The 23,346-nt window shown below is 42.9% G+C and overlaps 6 protein-coding genes across 6 annotated transcripts; 3 read left to right on the top strand and 3 right to left on the bottom strand.

Annotated features, from left to right (window-relative positions):
- Positions 1 to 10,086: 10,086 nt before the first annotated feature.
- Positions 10,087 to 11,552, top strand: B0T23DRAFT_440469 (class I glutamine amidotransferase-like protein; the record flags this gene model as incomplete). The annotated part of the gene is made up of 2 exons (XM_062840728.1): positions 10,087 to 10,692; positions 10,906 to 11,552. 2 exons carry the CDS (start codon positions 10,087 to 10,089, stop codon positions 11,353 to 11,355), a joined length of 1,056 nt encoding a protein of 351 aa, XP_062694295.1. The 3' UTR covers positions 11,356 to 11,552.
- Positions 11,553 to 12,111: 559 nt separating this feature from the next.
- On the top strand, positions 12,112 to 14,514 carry B0T23DRAFT_119955 (CTP synthase N-terminus-domain-containing protein). Its single transcript, XM_062832020.1, has 5 exons — positions 12,112 to 12,309; positions 12,382 to 12,414; positions 12,640 to 13,022; positions 13,077 to 13,268; positions 13,324 to 14,514. Exons 1-5 carry the CDS (start codon positions 12,267 to 12,269, stop codon positions 14,428 to 14,430), a joined length of 1,758 nt encoding a protein of 585 aa, XP_062694294.1. The 5' UTR covers positions 12,112 to 12,266; the 3' UTR covers positions 14,431 to 14,514.
- Positions 14,515 to 15,688: 1,174 nt separating this feature from the next.
- On the bottom strand, positions 15,689 to 16,979 carry B0T23DRAFT_313462 (chaperonin 10-like protein; the record flags this gene model as incomplete). Its single annotated transcript, XM_062834743.1, has 3 exons — positions 15,689 to 16,340; positions 16,446 to 16,674; positions 16,775 to 16,979. The coding sequence occupies 3 exons, from the start codon at positions 16,977 to 16,979 to the stop codon at positions 15,689 to 15,691; spliced, it is 1,086 nt and encodes a 361-aa protein (XP_062694293.1).
- An 817-nt stretch (positions 16,980 to 17,796) lies between these two features.
- Positions 17,797 to 18,648, bottom strand: B0T23DRAFT_119767 (uncharacterized protein). Its single transcript, XM_062832019.1, has one exon. It carries the CDS (start codon positions 18,331 to 18,333, stop codon positions 17,809 to 17,811), a length of 525 nt encoding a protein of 174 aa, XP_062694292.1. The 5' UTR covers positions 18,334 to 18,648; the 3' UTR covers positions 17,797 to 17,808.
- A 198-nt stretch (positions 18,649 to 18,846) lies between these two features.
- On the top strand, positions 18,847 to 19,919 carry B0T23DRAFT_314754 (40S ribosomal protein S7; the record flags this gene model as incomplete). Its single annotated transcript, XM_062834825.1, has 3 exons — positions 18,847 to 19,008; positions 19,415 to 19,497; positions 19,556 to 19,919. 3 exons carry the CDS (start codon positions 18,847 to 18,849, stop codon positions 19,917 to 19,919), a joined length of 609 nt encoding a protein of 202 aa, XP_062694291.1.
- A 463-nt stretch (positions 19,920 to 20,382) lies between these two features.
- On the bottom strand, positions 20,383 to 22,538 carry B0T23DRAFT_403677 (dynactin p62 family-domain-containing protein; the record flags this gene model as incomplete). Its single annotated transcript, XM_062838803.1, has 2 exons — positions 20,383 to 21,979; positions 22,045 to 22,538. 2 exons carry the CDS (start codon positions 22,536 to 22,538, stop codon positions 20,383 to 20,385), a joined length of 2,091 nt encoding a protein of 696 aa, XP_062694290.1.
- Positions 22,539 to 23,346: the final 808 nt, after the last annotated feature.

Raw genomic sequence — 23,346 nt, 5'->3', positions numbered from 1 at the left:
ATTTAGTATTGATACTATAGAGTTCTATTTTCCCCTATCTTCTAATTTTTTACCTATTTCCCCCCTTTACTATTCTTCTATACTTCTTTAATAATAAATAAATCCTCCTTTTATATTTCTAATAATTATTATTCTAAAAATAATAATTATTCTTCGTCCTTCTATACCTTTACTACTATTATATACCTATCTATATTTCTTATAACGATACCTTCGTCCTCCCTCCCTAATTCAATAGCAACCTCGCCTACAAACTTTACCCTCTTCCTCGCTACTCTATTTTCTTTACTTTTATTCTTAATTTCCTTTCGCTTCTTTTCCTTTTTATTTAATTTACTTTCCCCTTACAAACTCCGCCTTTTTTTTCGCAATTCAACCCCTTCGTCCTTTAACACCCAACCCTCTTCTATTTCGTTTATATTTTATTATTATTCCCTTTCTTCTATTACTATCCTCTAAGCCTCCTTCCTAACTAAAATTATCCGTCTTATTAGCGCCTTCGCTATTCGATTTTCCTTTATCGCCCGACCTTTTTTTTTACCCCCTTTAATAACCTTTATTAATAAGTAGTCGCTCCCCGCCTCCTATTCCTCTCCTTATAATTATAATTTCCTTAATAGCCTATTTACTAAATTCAATTTTCCTAAATAATATTCAATCCTAAAGTTATATATTACTAATTTTAATACCTACCAATTCTACCTTACGTTAGCCCGTTCCTTTTTTTAAAAATATTATAAATTTAAATAATTCGTAATTATTAGAAATAATTTATTTATATATAATAGGTATTACTTTTACGCCTTTAATACTCTTACGATTATTAATAACTCTCTATCCCCAACCCTATACCTAATTTCCTCTAGCGATTTCTTCTTCGAAAAGAAAATTACTGGGTATTACTTATTATCGTACAATTATATAAGAACTACCCCGATTATAAAGTCTAATATATTTATTTCTATTTAAATTTATAATATTAGGTCGAAGTAGTATAGTATAAGAATTTCCTAGAATAGTTTTTTAAATTCTACGAACGTTTTTTCTATTTTTTTTATAAATTTAAATAACTTCCATTTATTCCCCTTTAATAATTCCATTAGAAGTATAATTACTTTGGAATATAATTTTATAAAGCGTTAATAGAATCCTATAAATCCTAAGAAGATTTAAATATTATAAACGCTCGCCGGAGCCTCCTATTCTACGATTACTATAACCCTTTCTAAATTTATTGCTATACCTTCCGGAAAAATAATATATTTTAAAAATAATACCTATTTTATATAAAATTCGTACTTACTTAGATTTATATAGAAATTATAATTTTGTAGCTATTAAAGGACTTCTTTAATATAATTAATATAATCTTTTTTATTTTTACTATAAATTAGGATATCATTAAAGTAAGTAATATATATTATATCTATTAACCCCGCTAATATATTGTTAATATACGCCTAAAATATTACCGGCGTATTCGCTAATCCTATTAATATAATTAAAAATTTATAGTACCTATACTTCGTACAAAATACTATCTTCTCTTCGTTTCCCTTTCGAATCCGAATCCTATAGTATACGTCCTTTAAATTCAATTTTATAAAGACTTTAACCGATAATAACCGATTTAGAATTTTTTAAATAAGGGGTAATACTATCCAATTCTTTTTTATAACCTTATTTAACACTTTAAAATCAATATAGAGCCTTAATTTTCTACCCTTCTTTAAAATAAAGATAATAGAAGCGCCCGCTAAGTTAATAGAAGGACGAATTTATTTTTTTTAGAATATTTTTATTAGTTATTCGTATAATACTTTAAACTCTTTAATATTTAGCGTATAAATTAGTCCCTAAGGCGCCGACTCCCCTTTAACCAAATTAATATAATACTTTAGCCGGTTATATTAGGGTAGGGGTACAACTGAGGCTTCGAATACCGATTAGAATTCTTTATACTTTAGCGGAATAATTAATTTAAGAATAATAAACTTACCTTCTATTCCCTCTAGTAATTTTAGGGGTTGCGGCGGTACTAGCTCTATAGGAGGTACTAAAGTAGGGTAAATACTATTAAATACTATTTAAAAAACCTTTATTAGGGGGGTAGGGACCGGAAGCAATTCGGCCGACTCCGCTATAACGAATAAAATTACAAACTCTAATACTAAGGAAAAAAGGATTTCGAATAGGATATTCGTATATATAGGAAAATAAAAACCCTCTTCTACCCTTACTATTTCCTAAAGGTCTAATAGTAAAATTAAATCCTATTATAGCCTTACTAAAATAATTATAGCGTTATATATTTCCTTTGCTAGTATTATATTCAATACGAAATCGCCGGCCTTAATATAAAATTAAAACGACCATCGCTACTAATTAATATTAAGGTTCTACTTATAAAATTAGGGGTAACCGAGGATAATTTCTACGGTTAGGGATTTAATTATAATAAATATAATTCGCTTCGTCCGCTTAGTACTATAGGAATTATATATTCTAATAAAATAAATAGTCGTACTATATATAGGAATAAGCCGGAAGGAAAAATTAATAAAATAATAGGGTATTAAATTAATTTTTATATTTAATAAGAATAAATACCTATTAATTAAATTTAACTCCGCGCCCGAATCTATTAACCCTCGTATACTCCATTAATTTCTATAAATCTTTACTAATAATTTCGTTTCTAAATATATTTATAATTTACTTATATTATCCTAAACGGTTATAATTACCGCTCTAGCCGTAATCGGTTTAATATTCGCTCCATATAAGGGGGTATTTACGGGGATAGGGCAATTCTATATTAAATAGCCAACCTAATTATAATTATAATAAGCTTAGTTTAGGTATATTACTATAAAATAATTTATTATACTATATTTATAGTAAGTATTTAGTAATTTCGATTAAGTATATTAACTATACGTATAGCCTTTTTAATAATAAAAGGAATAAATAAAATTAGAATTTATTTAAAAAATAGTAGGGGGGCGATAGGGAAAATTAGAGGGGTTATTACTATGGGACAATTAAGAAGGGATATTCGAAGAGGAAGTAAGAAGGTACAAAAACAAAAAAGATAATAGATTATATCCTAAAAATACTTAATATTAGCAATACAATACGGATAGTTCAATATTCTCTAGGCCTTCTAATTATTCTACGTACACTACTATTTTATTTATTATATTAATATTAGCCGTTGAAAGGACGCCTTATTTAAAGAGGGGGCGTAATCGGTTAATTTAAATAATAATCCAAATATATTCTAATTAATTGTACAATAGATTAAGTTCTTTAGTATAATAGTAATTATAGAAAGTACGAACGGTTTCTAAAGTATTTTACTATATACATTCGAACTTATTAAAAACGGATTATTTAATAGCCTAAATATTACTATTATATTTAATTTCTAAAAAAGTACGGAGGTTATTCTACGTAAGCGTATTACAAATAATATTATAACCGGGCTTATTATAGAGAATTAATATATATTTAATTTATATATTTTTAGGATTGCCCTCGATATAATTAATAACGAACAAGAAGGAAATACAGGGGTATTCCTAAAAATATATATCGATATTATAAAGGTAATTCCGTAATTACAAAAAACTTTCGCCGGTAAATTTAATAATATTATATTTAAAACAATATTCAATACGGATTAATATAATTACAATTAATAAAAGGGTAATTATAATAATAGCTATTAATAAAGGGGTAATAAAGGGAAATATAATAAAAATATAAATTTAATTATAGAAGAGGTAATCCTAATAATAGAATTTAATAAAGATAGGGGGGTAGTTTCCTATTGAATTTTATTTAACAAGGCCTACGAATATAAATTACTCCTACTAAGATATATACGAAGGGAGGTAATTAAAAAGGAGTTTAATTATAGCGAATTAAAATTCGAATAATTATTATTTATACGCGAACTTATTAGCTTCCGAGGCTTAAAGGTATAAATAGGGAGCCCGGGGTAATATAGGGGGGTAGTTTTTATTACTATTTTCTTCAATAAACTCTATAATAAATTAATATTATTATAATAAGGGCGGAGGGGGTTAAATCGTTTTAATTATAGTAATTACGGGGGTAGTAATACGAGAGGGACGAAGAGTAGCTTCGGCGGTGCGAGAGATAGACCGGCCGCTACGTGTGTGTATTTTAACAGTATCGGTTCAATTCCCGGAGGAAGAGCTATTAACTTATTAGGAATGTAGGTGAAAGGTAGGTTAAAGTAACTACGGTCGTAGCCGTACGTAGGGGACGGTAAATTAGGGGTTAATTTAAAAATATATTAATAACTACCGACTATAATAAAATACGCTCTATTAAACCTCTTTTATACCTATACAAACTTTGTTCCTCCGCTAACGAGTATTATAAAGCTTTATACTAATTTGGCGCCTCGGCGCGGTACCGGATTATCCTTCCCGCGGGTCCGACCCGAGATGGGCGTTGTCGTAAATAATCCTACGCTTCCGTTGACGAAGGGGAGTAGTAGCCGCTGAGGTGCCTCTGTGCACGAGCTCTTAGCCTCCTGACAAATACTAATAAGAGATTTCTAATTAAAAAAGGTATATAAATATTTTACTAGAAGAGAAATAGTTAAAAGAGGAATAAAAATCCTTAACCGAAAAAAAGAAAGGAAGGGGAGGGGTAGAATGAAAGATATAATAAAAATAAGTATGTAAATAGTATAAGTAATATTAATAGGATTTAAAATAATTAGAATATTTTTATAATTTTAATTTCGGATACCGATTAAGGAGTGTTAAATTAGGCTCCTATATTAGTATTAAAACTATTTTTATTGTCTCTCCTAAATCCTACTCTTCTTTCTTCTACTCTTATATTAAAAATTACTTTTTTTTTTTTCTAAGATTTAATTAATTTCCAACGCCTTTACCTATCTTATTAAAAAATTTATTACTGATCCCCTTAGGGAATCCTTTACTTAGCCTAAATAGAGAAGACTGCTATTAAATCCTTTATTACGGGGATAGTAGCGAATATAATTAGCCTACTATTTAGAATTTATTATTAAACCTACCCGGTTCTATTCGTACCTTATATTTATATACCTTATTTGCCCTTCCGCTTAGTATTCGAACCCGGCCTCCGCTTTTTCGTATTGTTTTTTTACGATTTGTCTAATTGCCTTTGGGATTTTATTGTACTAAATTAGAGACTAATTATTCTTAAGGCTTTAAATTTAAATAGTATCCTCTAAACCTTTAAAAATATTATTTTATTACCCCTATTTTTACACCTTTTAATAATTATTAATATTTTTCTTTAGGATTATTAGGATTAAATATTATAATATTTAAATAATCCGAATAATTGTAAGAGTCTAAATATAAATTATAGTAAAATTTAAATATAAATTTGTTTAAAAGTCTATTTAATACGTATTTAGTATAAACGTTAATAGGTAAGACTCTTATAACTTCCTTTGTAAAGGATTGCACGTTTAATATATAATTTAAAGGGAAGAATATATTTATATATTTAGAGGAATTCGATAATAGGGTTTAAAACTATTACCTCTCTAATAAAACCAAATTAAATACTTAGTACTAATAGTATATATTAGACGCTCGAAAGATTTATAGGGAAATAGCGAAGGATGTTACTAATAAGGGTATTTGGATATAGAAAGAATTCTATTGTTTTTTAAAGTAAGAATTTTTAGTACTAGACTTTAATTAAATAAATAATAAAATTATTTTATTAAAAGTCTTTTATAATAAATTAATTCCCTATAATAAAAAGAAGATTATTAAAGTAATATTTCGGTATTTAGTACTTCTAATGAAATAATTGGATAAAGAGAAGGATTTCGTTTAGTTTATAGTAATATACAATTTCTATAAGAAATTTGCGAAGAGGATTAAGCGAATAATTATAACGATTATAAATTTTAAAGAAAAAGTTTATTAAATAATCTAGTTATAGTTCTATACCGAAATAATTAAGGCTATCTACGAATATTTCGACTTTGAAAATAATATTTATACTAATAATAAAGTAATTATCTTATTAAATGATAGCCTCGATGTAAATTAGATTAAAAAGAAAGTATTAATAATTATTAAAAAGAAAGGTAGTTTAATTAGATTAAATAGTAATTCTAATTAACCTTCTTATAAAAAAATTCCTTCGGTAAATTAAATTACTATTTTAATACCTACTATTTCTTATTTGGTTGAGAAATTGGATATTAATAAAATAACCGAAGAATTTAGTTAAATAAAGCTTATATAGTCCTAATTTAATAAAAAATTAGTAAAGAAATAAAAGGAGGAAGTTTAAGTCAATTATTCATCGATAACTAATTAGGGAAGTGCTACTAACGAAGGAGGAGGATATATAGGCGGTTCTTTTATAAGAGGTAGATGGAGAGGCGGTAGAGGAGGGAATTAAAGCTGTAGAGATTCCTACTAAATTTATTACTATTAGTACGGTAGTAATTATTATTAGAATTAGTGTTAAGAGATAGTAAATAATATTTAAAAGGGTAAATTAGTAATCTTTCAACTTCGGGATCCTACGTACGCTTCCTAAATAATTATTACTATTGGTAATAAAGAAGATTATAACGATTTTATTCCTAATAAGTTACTAATTTTAATTATTAAAGATAGGAAATTAGGACTTTTAATACAATCCTAAATAGTAATTTACGGGATATCTCCCGAGTATAAGGTTATTTTTAATTGTTAGGAGAAGAATATTTGGATACTAAAGAAAAAGTGTCGCTTCGAACTAGAATTCTCCTTACTGCCTAGCGATGCCCGCAGTCGATAGTAGCAATGGAGTAGTAGTGTAAATACTTTTATAAATATAACGGGTACTAATTTATTAAACTACTATTATATAGCCAACGGATTAGATATTACCTAAGAAGTATATTGGAGATTTCTAACCGAGTGTAAAATTATTATAATCTATTAAATGCCCGTAGAATATCCCTAAAACCTCGGTAGCTACTTTATAGGCTAATAGGACTATTATGATTCTGATCTGTATGGTTCCATGCTAAAGAATATGGAGTTAGCCTTGGTTTTATTATTTCAAAGATTTAGTATTTAGGGGGTAATAAAGTCTAACCCAGGTCTTCTTATTCGTTAAATCAACTTCGTTATTCAAAAATCCGATTGGATCTATAAATTAATAGTAGTAGAAACTATACGAATAAAATTAATAGAATGTAATTTAAACTTTTAAATACTTATACCCAAAACTTGGAAGTAAAGTATAGTATTAAAAGAGTGTGTAGTATTTAAATAAGAATAGAGAGAGAACGTTATAGTATAATAATATTAGAGAATAATCTATAATACTTTACAGATAAAGTAATAGTAACCTAAAGGCCTACTTAGGAATCCTTTAGGGGAAGTATTATTTATAATTAATAGTAGATCCAATAATATCCTCTCCTAATAAAGTAAATATATATACGGTACTAGAGAAAAGCCTTAGTGTTTTGTATAGCCTAAGGATTATATTACCTAAACTAAAAAGAATTAATTATAAAGGTTCAAAAGTATAGAGATCTTTCCTCGCTATTAACTATATAATAGCCTTAATACTATAATTAACCTTCTTCTATTTTAATATATATTAATTAGACTTATTAAAGAAAATAGTAACGAAAGTTCTTTATTATTTAATTCTTTATTATTTAATTCTTCTTTTCCTATTTTTATAATATAATAAAGAGAGGTTAGAAAATTAATCTCTTCTTTAAATAATATTTATTTACCCTTAAATTCTTCCCGAAATTCAATTCTAACCCTAATTCCGCTTCAATAAATTATAATTCATTTTTAAAATTTAAAAATAACGAATTAACCATCTTCTATTCCAACTTCGTCTTATTTAGTAATATTATTACCTCTTAATCCTTACTTAATTAAGAAACAAAACGCTTCTATTTAATTAATTATTAATAATTAAATATATTAGAATTTAATACTAATTATATTTAACCTTCCTAGGGAAATTAGAATTCTTTCTATTAATACTCTAATAAATCACATACAATTACAAACTCCTTTTCCGCTTAGAAATATAGGAATTCTTAAATTATTATTAAAAAATAGAATTCTATCGGTTCTAAAAAATATTAACCTACTAAGTGCCTTAAGATTATTTATAAATTTAGTATAGATATTTATTTAAGTAAGGAGGATTAATTAATTACTAATCCCTTTAAATTTTAGGAAGCCTTCGAACCTATCTACTCCCTCCAATTCCTCTTAATACAGGCGCACACCATTAAACCCTATATTTATATTATAGTAAGGATCATCTCTAATATCCGGATCTAAGAGCTTTCACTTAACTAAAGAAATTCTTATTGCTAGTTAAAGCCTAGTAGCTAATTAACTATAAGTAGTAGTACTACTTAATTTTAACTCCTATAAATTTATAGTAAACTCTTTAGTCTACTCTATTCGTTGTATAGAGTACGACTTAGATAACCTTCCTAAATATAATCCTAATAACCCTTCCCAAATTATAATAGAATTTAAAGAAAAATTTAATCTAAATATTCGTTCAAAACTATAGGGACCTTTACAATTTATTAGAATAACCTAGGACGATATTATTTAAAGAACAAATAACTATCTCCTTATTAAAAACGTTAAAGAAAAATATTTAATTATTAAAGGTGAGAAAGGATATAAGGGCAATAAAAATAATAAAGGAAAATACTAATTATATATATATATATATATAAAAGTAAATCTATTTAAGGGATTTGTTGTAGATTTAAAGGGAAGATTTAATTTAGGGTGGTATATGGGAATATATACATTGGTTTTTAATAGTGATTTTTTTTAAAAATTTTCAAAGTATATAAAATTAAGGAAGTACTTTCTAGATTGAACAAACTTGGATAGTTAGTGTAGAAAAAGAATAGGAAAAAGAAGGAGATTGAATATAAAGAAATAGGATAGGAAATAAATAGAATATTAACCTTTCGTTAAGTTAAATAATTAATTTCTAACTCTTTAGCAATTCTTAGTTATATAAAATTAATTTTTAATAGTCGCTAATTATTTATTTTTATTTGTTTAATATATTAAGTAATCCTTTATCCTTCTTAGGAAAATACTTATTTATATCCCTATTTGCATTCGAAAGAAAAATATAGAAAGATCCAATAGTTACCCTCGTTTTCCGGCGAAAATTGAATATTAAACTATTTAATAAATATGTAATTCTAATAAGTCGTATCTAGCTTAATACCTCCTATCTCGACCATCCGAAAAGACTTGAAAATCATCTACTACTCTACCTAATCAGATAGTTAAGAATTACGGCCCTTATGCATCGTGCTGGTCGTGGTGGTATTAGTGTTATTATTGTGGTTTTCTCGCCATTTCATTGTAAGCTTCAGGACTATACGGGATAGGTTTCGTCCTAGTGCATTACATATACTGCTAGGGGTACTGAGCTAACAAACAAGCATCGGACTGTACTCACACATTCCCCAGAAGTCCCCTACACTAGTGCAGAACCCCCAAGGAACGTCATCCAGTGGATGAGAATCGGGGCTTGGCCGTCCGCCCTGAATCGGTCTTGTTCAACGTGTTTCGTTATTCTCCTATTCAGCCATTGCTTGGTGTGCTTGGGTGTGACTTGAGATGGATCATCATCAAGTGTTAACTGCCGTGCTCTTGCCAAGTATTCTCCCCAGCTCCAAAACAAGGGTTCCCTTTCCCCCAGCCTTCGTCGCTCTTGCATCGAATGAATGCTTGCCTGAAAAGTAGAGGTAGGGATCTGAATACATTAAAGGAGCAACGCATTGGCAAAAGCTATCAAACTCACTTTATGTAACTCGGTTACTATAGCCGGCTATAAGCCTCCCCCTGATCGATCATTCATCTGCTTACGAAAGAAAGCAACAAGACTCAAAAAGAAGCTTTCCCTCCTCCCCACTTTACAAACCCGACTTCACGATCCAGCGCCATCAACTTACTTGACTTGCTTACGAGAAAAACAAAGGGAAAGCACCACCCATCCAAGCGGCCATTCAACATGACCGCCTCAACCGACTCCCCGAGAGGTACTCTTCACCACGAGGTCAACCCTCGCCAAAACCACAATCAAGACAACACCAACGACACAGCTGAAAACCAACCAACCAAAATCCCCTTGCGAATCGCCATCCTCCTCAACTCGTACCGCTCCCCACACATCTCCTCCATCCGCGACTCCTACACACGCTGCTTCGCCTCCTTAACGCAATCCCCAACCTGCCGCTTCCAGCCTGCTTTATCGTTCTTCTACCCAGCCGACAACTTTTACTGCTGTCCCCAGGGTCCTCACAACGAGCGGGACGGATGTTACAACGACGGCGGGGGTAATAATGGGGGGTCTGCGGAGTTGTCGGACGGGGCCTTGTCGTCTGATTGTTCGAACGGGTTTGGGGGTCGGTCCTCTTCGGACGACTCTGAGTCTGATGGTGGTCCAAAGAGCGAGGCTACCAGAGGTACAAAGGTTGATGCAAAAGCTAATAGGACAAGCAGCAGCAGGATGAAAGAATTCCTGCCTGATCCGGCGGAATTTGACCTGATTGTTATCGGAGGGGGAAACGCTGATCCGAGAAAGAGACATGCGTGGATATTGAGGGTGCATGAATTTGTACGGCAGACGAGAAAGGAATGGCCGAGGAAGAAGATGGTGGGGGTTTGTTGGGGACATCAGACGCTGGGGATGGTGGTGGGGGAGGGGAGGTAGGGGAGATGAGGCTGCCTGAGGTATGTTCTTCTGAATTCTATCAATATGATATTGGTGATGTAAAAGGGAATAGTGGCATCGGCAATGCTAACTGATGTCCTGATGTGATGTAAACAGCTAGGAGTAACAGACTCGAAACTCACCCCCGCCGGGTTACAATTTTTCAATGACCGAGGGCCACCATCAACAGCAGGAGGAAAAGCAGAGGAAAAGAAGAGCTCGCTAAGACTTCATCAACACCATCGTCGACAGCTTGTTTCTACACCACCCAATTTTCACCAATTACTCGCCAACAATGAATGTCTCCTCTCACACGATAACAGCGTCTTGACGTTTCAAGGACATCCGGAGAAGGACGCAAAGGCGGCCAAGCTAAAGATTAGAGATGCGGCGAGATGGTGGGGGTGGGATTTGAATGATCCCAAAGCGATGGAAGAGGTGAACGGGTTGATGGAGAGGGAACATGATGGGAATTGGGTGTGGGAGAGGGTGTTGGAATGGGTTTGGGAGGGTCTGAGGGAAGAAGGGGAGGGAGACAAGGGAAATGAGTTGGAGTGGAAGTTGTGATTTATGATCATGGCGGCTGGTGTGCTGGTCGCATCAGTCGCGAGCTATTGTTTTGATGATGGACATGCATTTGTGCACTACGGGCGTCAATCATTGGGAGGAGATACCAAGTTGTTGTAGTTACCCTATTATTTGGGTGAAAGCGCTAGATAAGGAGTGGGGGGATTGAATTGGAGTCGGCATGTCATCGGTCTGAATCTTGTAATTTTGGCATGTGACCCGACTGTGTGTAATGACGTGTCGTCACAACGGCCGATGACTGTTTGCCGAATGTAACGGGAAGGACCCGGCGACAAGCGGTCGGGTCGGGGACGGATTGTGCACCGCTGTGACCCCACAACGCCGGTGCCTGGATCGCCCGTCGCTCGGACAATCCAAAATCCGTCTGTGTGTCCGGCCAGGTCCGGCGTGATCGGGACTGAACCTGAGACCGGGTGGCCGCTGCCTGATGGGTGCCTGTAATGTTCCAGACCTGTTCTCGATCCGAGACGTTCGCATGAGGCGCGCCAGCCAGGTTGATCGATGGAGAGTGAAGTGTTCCACGGCAGTGAAGGCCCGGGTAGGTATCAGCACTCCCCTCAGCGTCGCCCACCCATCCATCGGCCGGGTTCAGTTTGCGACCGTGAAAGTCTCGGCGAGGAAAGTGGTCTGTGCACGGAGCGCCAGGGAGCACCTTATCGGTTCGCCGCTGGAGCCCCTCCATTCTCCATTCCCAATTTTTTTTTCTTCCCGCTGCAACACGCGGGCGACAGCGACACCAAACTTTGAGTGACTTCACCGTTGACGACATCCCCTTTTCCATCCGTTGCCTGTCCATACTCTTTTTACTCGCTTCATTTCCTTATTCCAGTATCGATCCCATCGAGTGGCCCGTCAATCCACCCAAGGTCCCTCTTGTCGTCATTAGCGCAATGCCATCATCGCCCAAGATGAAGTTCGTTCTGGTGTCAGGAGGTATGTAAACATAGACAATAAACAAATAATAATCTCATGTGTACAAAGGTCTAACTTGTCTGCGCCCTCCAGGTGTGGTGAGTGGAGTTGGCAAGGGAATCATTGGTAGGCAGTTCCTCTCTTCTCAACACCATAACCATCCTCAATCTCACTCATACGCATCGAGTTACTCAACTTGGATGCATGCCAAGTAAAAGAGAAAAACTCATGAGTCTGGCCTGTATCTGTGACATCATCTCAACATCCTCTCAAGGATGCATACGATGATGATGAACAAACCCGTTTATCACATGTTATTTCTGGGCTTAATCCACTAACACAAATCAATAGCCTCATCATGCGGTCTCCTTCTCAAGACCCTTGGCCTCAAGGTCACTGCCATCAAGATTGACCCTTACATCAACGTTGATGCCGGTACCATGAACCCCAAGGAGCACGGCGAGTGCTTCGTCCTTCATGACGGTGGCGAGACCGATCTGGATCTCGGCAACTACGAGCGTTACCTCGGTGTCGACCTTGCCCGCGACAACAACATCACCACCGGCAAGGTCTACCAGCAGGTCATCGAGAACGAGCGCAAGGGCAAGTACCTCGGCCGCACTGTCCAGGTTGTACCCCACGTTATCGACGCGATCATCGACACCATCAACCGTGTCTCCAGGGTACCTGTCGACAAGTCTGGCGAGGAGCCCGATGTCTGCATCATCGAGTTGGTATGTTGGTCCACTGTCCATTCATCAGTCATGGCGTCTGCTAATCCTCAATAGGGTGGTACTGTCGGTGATATTGAGAGCATGCCTTTCGTTGAGGCCCTCACCCAGCTCCGTCACAGAGCTGGCAAGAACAACTTCATCAACATTCACGTCTCTTACGTCCCTGTCGTCAACGGCGAGCAGAAGACGAAGCCTACCCAACACGCTGTCAAGAGCGTCAGGAGTGCTGGTCTCATTCCCGACTTGGTTAGTATCCTCGTCAGTAGTCTGGTGATCCTTGCCTGCTAACTCCATTCCGCAGATTGCGTGCCGTTGTGAGAAGCCCCTTGAGCAGGGCACCATCAACAAGGTCGCTTCCAGCTGCCAGGTCGAGGTCAACCAGGTCCTTGCCGTCCGCGATATGCCTACCATCTACCAGGTGCCTCTTCTCCTTGAGGAGCAGGGTCTGCTCAGGGAACTTAAGGAGACCCTGAAGCTCGACGACGTCAAGCTCTCCCCTGCCCGTGTCAGCCAGGGCCAGGAGGTCTGGGCCAAGTGGCAGAAGATTGTTCCCCTCGGTTACGCCGAGACCGTCGACATCGTCTTGGTCGGCAAGTACGTTGAACTTCACGATGCTTACCTTTCCGTCATCAAGGCTCTTGAGCACTCCGCCATGCGCTGTGGCCGCAAGCTCAACCTCATCTGGGTTGACTCTGAGCACCTCGAGGAGAAGACCCAGAAGGAGGATCCCACCAAGTACCACAAGGCTTGGCACGATGTTTGCGTCGCCAAGGGCATTCTCGTTCCTGGCGGCTTCGGTCACCGTGGTACCGAGGGTATGATCCGTGCTGCCCAGTGGGCTCGTGAGCAAAAGACCCCCTTCCTCGGTGTCTGCCTTGGTATGCAAGTTGCCGTTATCGAGGCTGCCCGCAACCTCTGCGAGCTCAAGGATGCCACCTCTGAGGAGTTCGACGCCAACGCCGAGCACCGCGTCATCATCTTCATGCCCGAGGGTTCCAAGGAGAAGCTTGGCGGTACCATGCGTCTCGGTACCCGTTCCACTCACTTCCAGCCCGGCTCTGAGTTCAGCAAGCTCCGCGCTCTCTACGGCGAGGCCACCACCATCGAGGAGCGTCACCGTCACCGTTACGAGGTCAACCCCGATTACATCGAGAAGCTCGAGCAATCTGGCCTCATCTTCATCGGCAAGGACGACTCCGGTGAGCGCATGGAGGTTGTCGAGATCAAGGACCACCCTTACTACGTCGGTGTTCAGTACCACCCCGAGTACACCAGCCGTGTCCTCGACCCCTCCCGCCCTTTCCTCGGCTTCGTTGCCGCTGCCATCGGCTGCCTCGACCAGATCACCAAGGAGATCCTCCAGGATGCCGGCTTTGCCAACGGGAGTATCAACGGCGCTCACTTCTAAATTATCGACAAACAAAGGCAGTAGTAGCACGATGACGATGCATAGGAGTTGCCCGCAGCGAAGGGCATGGATCCAATTTAAGAGGAGGACTACTGTGACAGCCACCGGTTTCGAGGCCAGTCACAATACCCAGGGTCAGCAGCACACCCTTCGGTTCGACGAAAACATCACCAACTTTGGTTACCGCTCAAGACCGTCCCCTCTGATGACATGAACATTAGCATTTGGGCACAGCACCAGCAGTAGCAGCAGCGCAGTGCGAAAAAATCGGAAAAAAGACGAAAAGGTTTAAAGATGGGCATGAATGACTGGTTTACGGAAAAATTATTTGGGGGGTGGTTGCATTTCAAATCGCTTTGGGAACGCGGCGTTGTTTGCTTCATCTTTTAACAGTAACTGCTAGATAGTAGATGGTGTCTTTTTACTACCACACTACACACTCATACCTTATATACCCCTTGTTAATAGTTACTTGGTGAGCATCAACTCCTCCATCTCTCAACCACTCTATAGGGAATCTCTCGCTAATTTTTTTCTAGGGCTTTAACGCTTTGCGAACTGCGAACGTCTCGCGGCTCTCCCTGGCTCAGGGGTCAAGGTGGAACCGTGGAGTTTTGTTAGTGGCGACACCTTCAGGTCTTGGGACGACACGCACTCCACAAGGGCCTTTGTTTAAACTGCCGTTGCCGGGGAGAGTTTGTTTGCTTTTCTGGCTTCTTCTCTCCTGGATATGGTGAACATTTGTTTGCATGGAGTTTTATAGACTTGGGGTTGCGTGGACAATTGCATAGAAAGGGGTTCTGGCGTTTTCTGTTTCTAGACAAGACACATCCTCAGCGAGATGCAATGATAGAGCGTGTTTATGACAACAGCTACTAGACAGGTGTTAATATCCGTCTGTTGTTATGATGAATGGTTCGTGAGTGATAACTTACCATTACTACTACCTCTTAACCATAATGCAAGTCAGTCTTTCCAGTGTCTCGACGCCCCCGTCTTCCCTGACGACATGAACTGATACCAAAATCTTAGGAAATAATCGTTAAAAGCCAAGTGTCTCGAAGCACAATCAAGTGATTCTGAGGAAGTTGTAAAATCGCAACCAAAACATTCATATCACATTCTAGCCCGTAAAGTGATTACAAGTACTTTCTTAACGATGTCTTAAATCTATCCTCTTTTGACTTTAACCCCCTTTCCCATTCCCAGTTGCCTCATCTAATTCTACACTCCGCAGTCCCCCAAAGACCCTCCTCATTCACGCTCCAAAAGCCTCCTCATACCCCGTCAAACAAAACCGATACCTCCCCCCAGCGCCCTTCATCTTCTGCATCACCCCCTTTAGGTTTTCCTCATTAATCTTCACCTCCTCCACCCACGTCCTGACCCCTTTGTCCGCCGCAAGCTGCAGCATCTCCAACGTCTCTCTGCGGCTCCCCAAATGACTACTCCCGAAAAAACACCCATTCTTCAAGAACGTCTGATTCCGCACCCGAATCCCCTCCTCATCTTCGGGTAATCCCACACTTACCCACTTGCCATGGACATCCAACAAGCTCAAATACGCATCCAGGTCGAACCCCTCAAAGCTGTTGGCGGTGTTGATGATCAAATCAAAAGTCATAATGTGCTCTTCGTTCCAGTTGGGGTCGGCAGTCGCGAGGAAGCCGTCGGCGCCCATTTTGCGGGCGTCGGCTTCTTTGGAGTGCGTGCGCGAGATCACGTAGACGGTGGCGCCGAGGGCTTTGGCGAACAAGAGACCTAGGTGGCCGATGCCGCCGAGGCCGACGATGCCGACTTTCTTGCCGGGGCCGCAGCCGTTACGGACCAGAGGGGAGTAGGCGGTTAGACCTGCGCAGAGCATGGGAGCGGCGACGGTGGAGGGGAGGGCGTCGGGGATTGGGAAGACCCTGTCAGTAGGGACGAAGGTGTGTTAGTTGGGGTTTTTGAAAGGAAAGAGAGGGAGGGGACAGGGAGAGAGAAAAAAAAAAAAAAAAAAAAAAAAAAAGACGAACCAGTGCTCGTGGGTGCGAACATGGGAGGAGTAACCGCCCTGGCTGACGATGCCGGTATCAGGCCACACGGCGCCATAAGTGTCTAGTTGCTTGCGACAGTACGTCTCGTTGTCGTTCTTGCACTGACGGCAGTCGAGGCAAGAGTAGGACTGGGCGCCGACGCCGACACGCTGGCCGGGCTTGATGAGAGTCACTTTGGGACCGACGCGGAGGGCGGTTCCGATGATTTCTATGGGTTTTCAATCAATCAGTCAGTCAGTCTTGAGGTTCACTAGCTGGTTGACGGAGAGATAGGAGGGTAGGCATCATATGTAGGGCAAGGACCGTACCATGTCCAACAGCAAGAGGGAACTTCTGCTCGCCCCACCCGCCGCTGATGGTGTGAACATCGCTACCGCAAACACCACAGCATTCAATCTTGATGTCGACGTCGTAGTCGCCAAAGGGCTTGGGTTGGAACTCGTTCTTGTGGAACTCGGTCCAGGTCTCGGGGCCGTTGACCTGGAAGCCGGTGAACTTTTCGGGGACAGACATGTTGGAGATTGTGTACGTATGAAGCAAGAACGACAAGCAAGTGACGATGTATGAAGAAAACAAGCAAACACGACTGGGAGGACTACAGAATTGGGTATTCCCGAGTTATAAATACACTCACGGACATGCGGATGATCAGCACACGGCAACAAAGTTACCGAGCATGCCAGAGTGTTCTCCCACTGCCTGCTTATAACAGTTCAGCTGGAGGGCATGCCCTTCGGAAATCTTTTGCCCATGAGGGGGGCAGATCGTCACTAGGAAAGCGTACCATACCGGACGTGACATAACCCCCCCCCCTCCCGCGGCTTTTCCCATTTTCTGTAAAATATCGCGGGATGCCTACCCACTCTGGCGGATCCATCCTACTCCTGGAGAAAAAAGCGACAAGCTGAATCATCTGATGTAAGGAGGAATATCGTAGATATCTTCATCATGGGGGGTCTCCCCCCGCCATGCCCCGCGATAGATACGGGTATAAGTCTCGTTTTCTGAGGAAAGGGTTCATTGGGGGTTGAGTAATAGCCCCACGGAGAGAGGAAGCTAAGGCCAAAGGGGCTCAGGGTGTAACTCTATTTATCCACGAATCAACTCGTCGCATTGTGCTTGCTGATCGATGGCTTTGGTGACCTCGATGACCATTGAAGTTGCAGAGGTGCACCTGTTCAACAGCAGAAGAGCTCTCCAAGCTCACGGAAGCTTGGTCAAGGTTAGCTCGTGGCAGATGTATATCGATCCGCCTCTTTTGATTCCAAAAACTTTAATTGTTGGACTTGCTCAATCTGCTATCACGCCTTTTATCTAGCCACAGTTCCTATCACCTCCCGAATCAAGCCGTCCTGTTCTTCTGCAACCTCTTCCCTGATTTATACAAGCCCACATCAGCCAAAAAGGCAATCCTCATCGATGCGCCAAGGTAGACGAACGGGATGTTGCCCCAATCGATGGCATTCCACGTTGACGGACTCCAGTAGATGTTCAGTCCCAACTCGCGAACCGTGTAGAGATGTCCGATGTCGCCAATCAACAGACAGAAGAGCACAGTCTTCCAGACGCGAATGTCCGAGGTTGACCGCAGCACGAGGGCTTCATTTATGGCGAAGAAGAGATACAAGTTGGCGAGTTGGGAGAGCACGATGGACGTCCCCAGCGGAATCGTCTCAGGAGCCGAGGCGGCATGCGTGAGCTCGAGGTAGGCCTTTTTGTCGAAGTAGGCGTAATATGCGCCAAGCAGGGCGGAGAGAGGTTCGATGAGGAGGAAGAAGAGGCGGTAGAGGAGCGGGAGGGAGAATGCGGATCCTTGAGGTTGATTTGCTGCTGTTGCTCCAGCAGGAGCTTGTTTGTCTGAAGCCATTTCCGATGGAAGTAACTGTGAGCTCGTAACGCCGTCAAGTTGTTGCTGGCCGCGTGTGTTGGGGCGCGTTGGAGGAGGAGGTTGCGCTGATGACTGACTGACGGGACGCAGCCATGAACCTTGTCTGTGGTGGGTGTGGTTTTGGTGCAATCAACCAATTCACCTCGCTCTGTCTTTAGCCCGAAGCGTGCGGATTGGAGCTTGGGCCATTCAATTGCTGTGGGGTCCAAGAAATAGATGGATATTCTGCCCATCTGGGAATTGACACCGCCTGCCTGTTTCGATCGAGCCAGCGAAGTGGAATGATGGCCCGGGCACTCCTTATCTGCTAATCACCCACCTCCAACCGATAAGCAGAGAGAGGGCTTACGAGCCCTAAGTCCCGTCTTGGCGTGTCTCCGCAACTTGGGACCCATCCAACTTTTCTTACCCGCAGTCCATCACGACGGCCGCCTTGAGACTCTTGCAATCGACGACGACCGACCGATCGACCCGATATCGACAATCGCCAAAATGTCTGCCCCTCAGCTCAACAAGATCGCGGCCAACAGCCCCTCTCGCCAGAACCCTTCTGAGCTTGAGACCGCCGTCGCTGGCGCCCTCTACGACCTTGAGTCCAACACCGCCGACCTCAAGGCTGCTCTCCGCCCTCTGCAGTTCGTCTCTGCCCGCGAGGTATGAAATCTCGACACCGCGAAAAAATAAAAACCGAAGACTCTCCGAGTTCCTGTTCCGGCGTCGGCGCACACCACGAGAGCGAGAAAGACACACCACGTTTTTCGCCTCGAGCCGAAAAGTCGCTTCTGGGAAATATGATATGAGAATATTGGAAAGGGGCGGGCAGCCAGGCACAAGCAGCAGCGGTGCCCAGAGGGTGCATGATGATTGAATCCTGAGAAGAACGGACACAAAATCACCATGGGCACTTGCAGGCGTGTGTCTGTTGCTTGCTCGCGCCCAGAGACCATATACACATCAGAAATACCATACAGCGCGCCGCGGAATAGGACGGGAGCGGTCCAAGGATTGATATCCCCATGGTCATCCTGGAGCTCGCATGCTGACTTTTGGTCTGGAATAGATCGAGGTTGGCCACGGCAAGAAGGCTATTGTCATCTTTGTCCCCGTCCCTTCCCTGCAGGGCTTCCACCGCGTCCAGCAGCGGTAAGTTCCAATCTCTTGATATCAAACCTTGCAGTGATACTAACTTGCCTCCCCTCAGTCTCACCCGTGAGCTCGAGAAGAAGTTCTCTGACCGCCACGTCCTGATCGTCGCTTCCCGCCGTATCCTCCCCCGCCCCAAGCGCTCCAGCCGCTCCCGCAACACCCTCAAGCAGAAGCGTCCCCGTTCGCGCACCCTCACTGCCGTCCACGACGCCATCCTCACCGACCTCGTCTACCCCGTCGAGATCGTTGGCAAGCGTCTCCGTGTCAAGGAGGACGGCTCCAAGACCCTCAAGGTTATCCTTGACGAGAAGGAGCGCGGCTCCGTCGACTACCGCCTCGACACCTACTCCGCCGTCTACCGCCGCCTCACCGGCAAGAACGTCCTCTTCGAGTTCCCCCTCGTCTCCGCTGAGTACTAAACGGTGGACGCAATGGGCGTTTGAGTGTCTGGGCTGGAGCACTTCAAGGGTGATTATCGGGTTAGGGCTCAGATGATATTCGGGTTCGGTTCTCTTGCAATGCATGCATGGCAGTACAATAGGAACGGCGTCTAGCTAGCTTGTCTCTGGAAAAAGGGCAGGCATGGGTTTCCCCCTACTACCTGTTATCCCTTGTGTTGTGCGCTATCAATGCCAACATTCAAATACTACTGCGTTATGGATTGTGGGATACATCTTGTCCATATTTGCGATCATGTGCTCGTCATGTATGTCCCATGCCATGTGTGTTTGTCCTGCAATTTCTATGGTCGTTACATGCTTTTAAACGCCGTCATACATATGATACCCTTGAACCGTGCCTTCAATCGTAAACATCATTCTTGACTCTAACCCCCCGAATCCAGTAAAACTCATTTTATCATGACCGCTCACAGACCCCGTCTCACAACGTCCTTGCAACCCTCCCCAGCCCCAGCACACACCAATACGCCAACTCCCTCTTCTCCTTCCCACCATCCTTATTTCCTCCCTTTGCGCTACTCAACCCGGGCATAATCTCATCCTCGGGTGCCTCCGCCTCCCACTCGATCCTCACAAACATGGGTATCTCCAGCACATCCTCATCCTCCTTGATCGGTCCCCTTCCATCTCTCTTGGCCGTTTGCACCAGACTAGCGGGTATCACCTCAATCACAATACTCGTCCAGTTCCTGCCCCTCTCCCACACTTTGCCTACTTCCGGTCCCAATTCCTCCCCGGCCAGACTTGCCCCCCCCGCCGTGCCCGGCCGCAACGTGCCTGCGCGTTTACGACCACCTGGGCCTGAACCTTCGGGCCCTGTGGAGCTGGAGAGGTTTTGAGATTGAGAAGATGAAGATGTGGCGTTGTTATCTTTGAGCGCTTCCTCCCAGACGTCCGTGTTGGAGTCTATATCGAATTGCGGACAGAGAATGGTGACTTTGGCAGGGAACCTGCCGGGGGTGGTGGCTGGTGTGGCCAAGGTAACTCGTACGGATTCGAAAATGGGGTTCTTGAAGGTTAGCACGAACTGGGCCGGCTTCAAAGGCTCGATGGTATCCGGTGGTAGGTTCGGCATCGGTGGCGGGGTCAGGCCGGGGATGATCAGCTGCTTGATGGTGATGGTCGGAATGTAGTTACCCGCTATCAGACGGATGCGGAAGCGCGTCGTGGTCACTTTGCTCTCGGGCTTGCTGATGATGTGGCGGCACTGCGGGCAGCGCTTGGAACGCTTGGTACGCAAGAGATAGGGAATCGGACGCAGCGACGAGGTGAAGCGCGTGAGACCGTGGAGGGGCGAGGCGCCGAGGTAAGGGGCTTGGGACTGAAGTTGGGAGGTGGAGGCTGTGGAGGAGTAGGCATCGAGGCCGGTGGTGGATTCAAAGTCTTGGAGGGCGGTGATGGCGCTGGATTCATCGAGCGAGGCTAGTTGCAGACCTTCAGAGGGAGCAAGCGCTTCGCGCATGGTGCCCGGTCGCGACTTGGATTTCTTGTCGTGCAACGAGGAGGAGCCGGTGTAGAGCGACATGATGCGGGAGAGAGAGGCGGGCGCGTCGAAGCCTAGGTTGCCCAGGGCGGCGGAGGGGTCGCCGCCGACTTTGCCGGTACCATTGGCGTCGGAGAGCTGGTTCTGATAGAAGGACTTGAGGTTGGCGAACTGGGTTTCCATGTCCAAGAGGGTATCTAGGTCTTCTTCTCCCTGGCCGGTGCTGCTGCCACCACCGCCGCCTTGGGAGGCCTGTTCCTTCCGTCGCTCCTTGCGCTCCTTCGCTGTCAACCTCGTCTCGCCGCCGTTTCGTAGCTTGGCCAGTTGCATGTGGATGCTGTTCGGCTTGTCGAACTTGATGCCTATCTCGGTAGAGCTCCAGTTGCAGTAAGAGCACGATAAGATGTAAGAGCCCGAGTGGGAAGAAGAGGCATGGTCTGGACTAAGCAGCTGGTTTGGGTCTGGTGGTGTCTCGACGTGGTTCACAGCGAGGGGCCCGATGCATATTGGGCACTGGAAGCAACTTCGGGTACATCTGAGGAGAAAAGTTCCATGTTAGTCAAGTGTGAGGAAGTAGGTAGACGAGGCGGCATCACTGACCTGCTCCCCTCGCTCCTAATGTTGCTACTCGGCACCTCGAACAGACAGTTGGGGCAGTAGTAGCAAACAATTTCCTCGGCTACACATCGTGGACAGCGGATCTGGTGGCAGTCCTCGCAGAAGGAGAGATACTCTAGCGGATAGAGGCTGTAGTTGGACCGGGCAGCACGAGGGTCAAAGGTGTGGTCGTCGTCATCCTGAGCGGCGCGAGACAGGCCTTGGGCGGTGACGTCGGGAGTCCTCTTGGTGTAGGGGTTGAGCTCTGAGCAGGGACACCGGATATAGGTGTAAGGATTGAAGGGCGCCATGGGAGTGTCGTAGAGGTCCTCTTGTGTTATTGGTAGCGGTAGCTGGTCATTGGCGGGATCGGATTCGGAGGGTAGTGGTGGTGATCGTAGCCCGGGGAACCACAAGCCACTGCCGGTTGTGGTGTCTCTGATTCGGCTTTGGGTGAGGCCTGGGTGGAAAGCGGGGAGTCTGTTGTTCCCAAACATGCATGCAGAGTCTCTTGGGTTCGGCTGGGGAGGGGGGCCTGAGTTGTTCGTGTGCGCCAGTCCAGTCCAGTCCAGTCCAGTCCGGATGCTTCAATCGATGTCCATCGTTGAAGAAAGGAGTGGGACGGCAGCGCGGGCAAGGTGGGGGATGGGGGAGCGGGAGGGAGGGAGGGATGTCCGATGGTGTGGCGGGAGAGATGGAGGCCGGAGGGGACTTGGAGCTTCTCTTGACGCGCCTGACGCGTTTGGACCTGGAGTACCCTTGCTCCTAGAGATAACGCCTGAAAGTTGAGGTCCAGTGGGCAGCTTTAGGGCACACGGCAGAAGGCAGTCCAGCAGTTCCTCCATTGCGGGGGAGAATATGCGATTACACACATATCCCTAACCCCCACCGTAACAAGAGCATATCCATGCCCCTTGAGCTCCCAACTGCTGTCCTCTTTCTTTCACATTCCACTTCCCGGGCCTCTTTTCACTTTCGAGTCTACCAATCTCTTTCCTCATCACAAAACAGTGACACTTTGCAGAAGCACCTTGAGACCACGACTGGACACCTTCAACTTATCAATGATCCATGCGTTTCTTCTGGCCGTATCATTTACCTGTTCAATTGTATTCTGTGACTCTTTCAAACGCTGACCTCCTTCTCTGCTGCCCGCGCTGTCCACCTTGAACAAGGAGACGCCTCCATTGCTAGAAATGGCTTTCTGCTGCTCTCGAACTTCCTGTTTCCCCGTCCTGTCGGCGTCGTCTATCATCCGGTATCCGAGACACGACCCAGACGGCGGGATGCCACCCCAAGAGATTG

The sequence above is a fragment of the Neurospora hispaniola genome (assembly GCF_033458365.1).
Source record: "Neurospora hispaniola strain FGSC 10403 chromosome Unknown B0T23scaffold_3, whole genome shotgun sequence".
Taxonomy (NCBI): domain Eukaryota; kingdom Fungi; phylum Ascomycota; class Sordariomycetes; order Sordariales; family Sordariaceae; genus Neurospora; species Neurospora hispaniola.
This window is presented reverse-complemented; position numbering and strand designations above follow the sequence as displayed.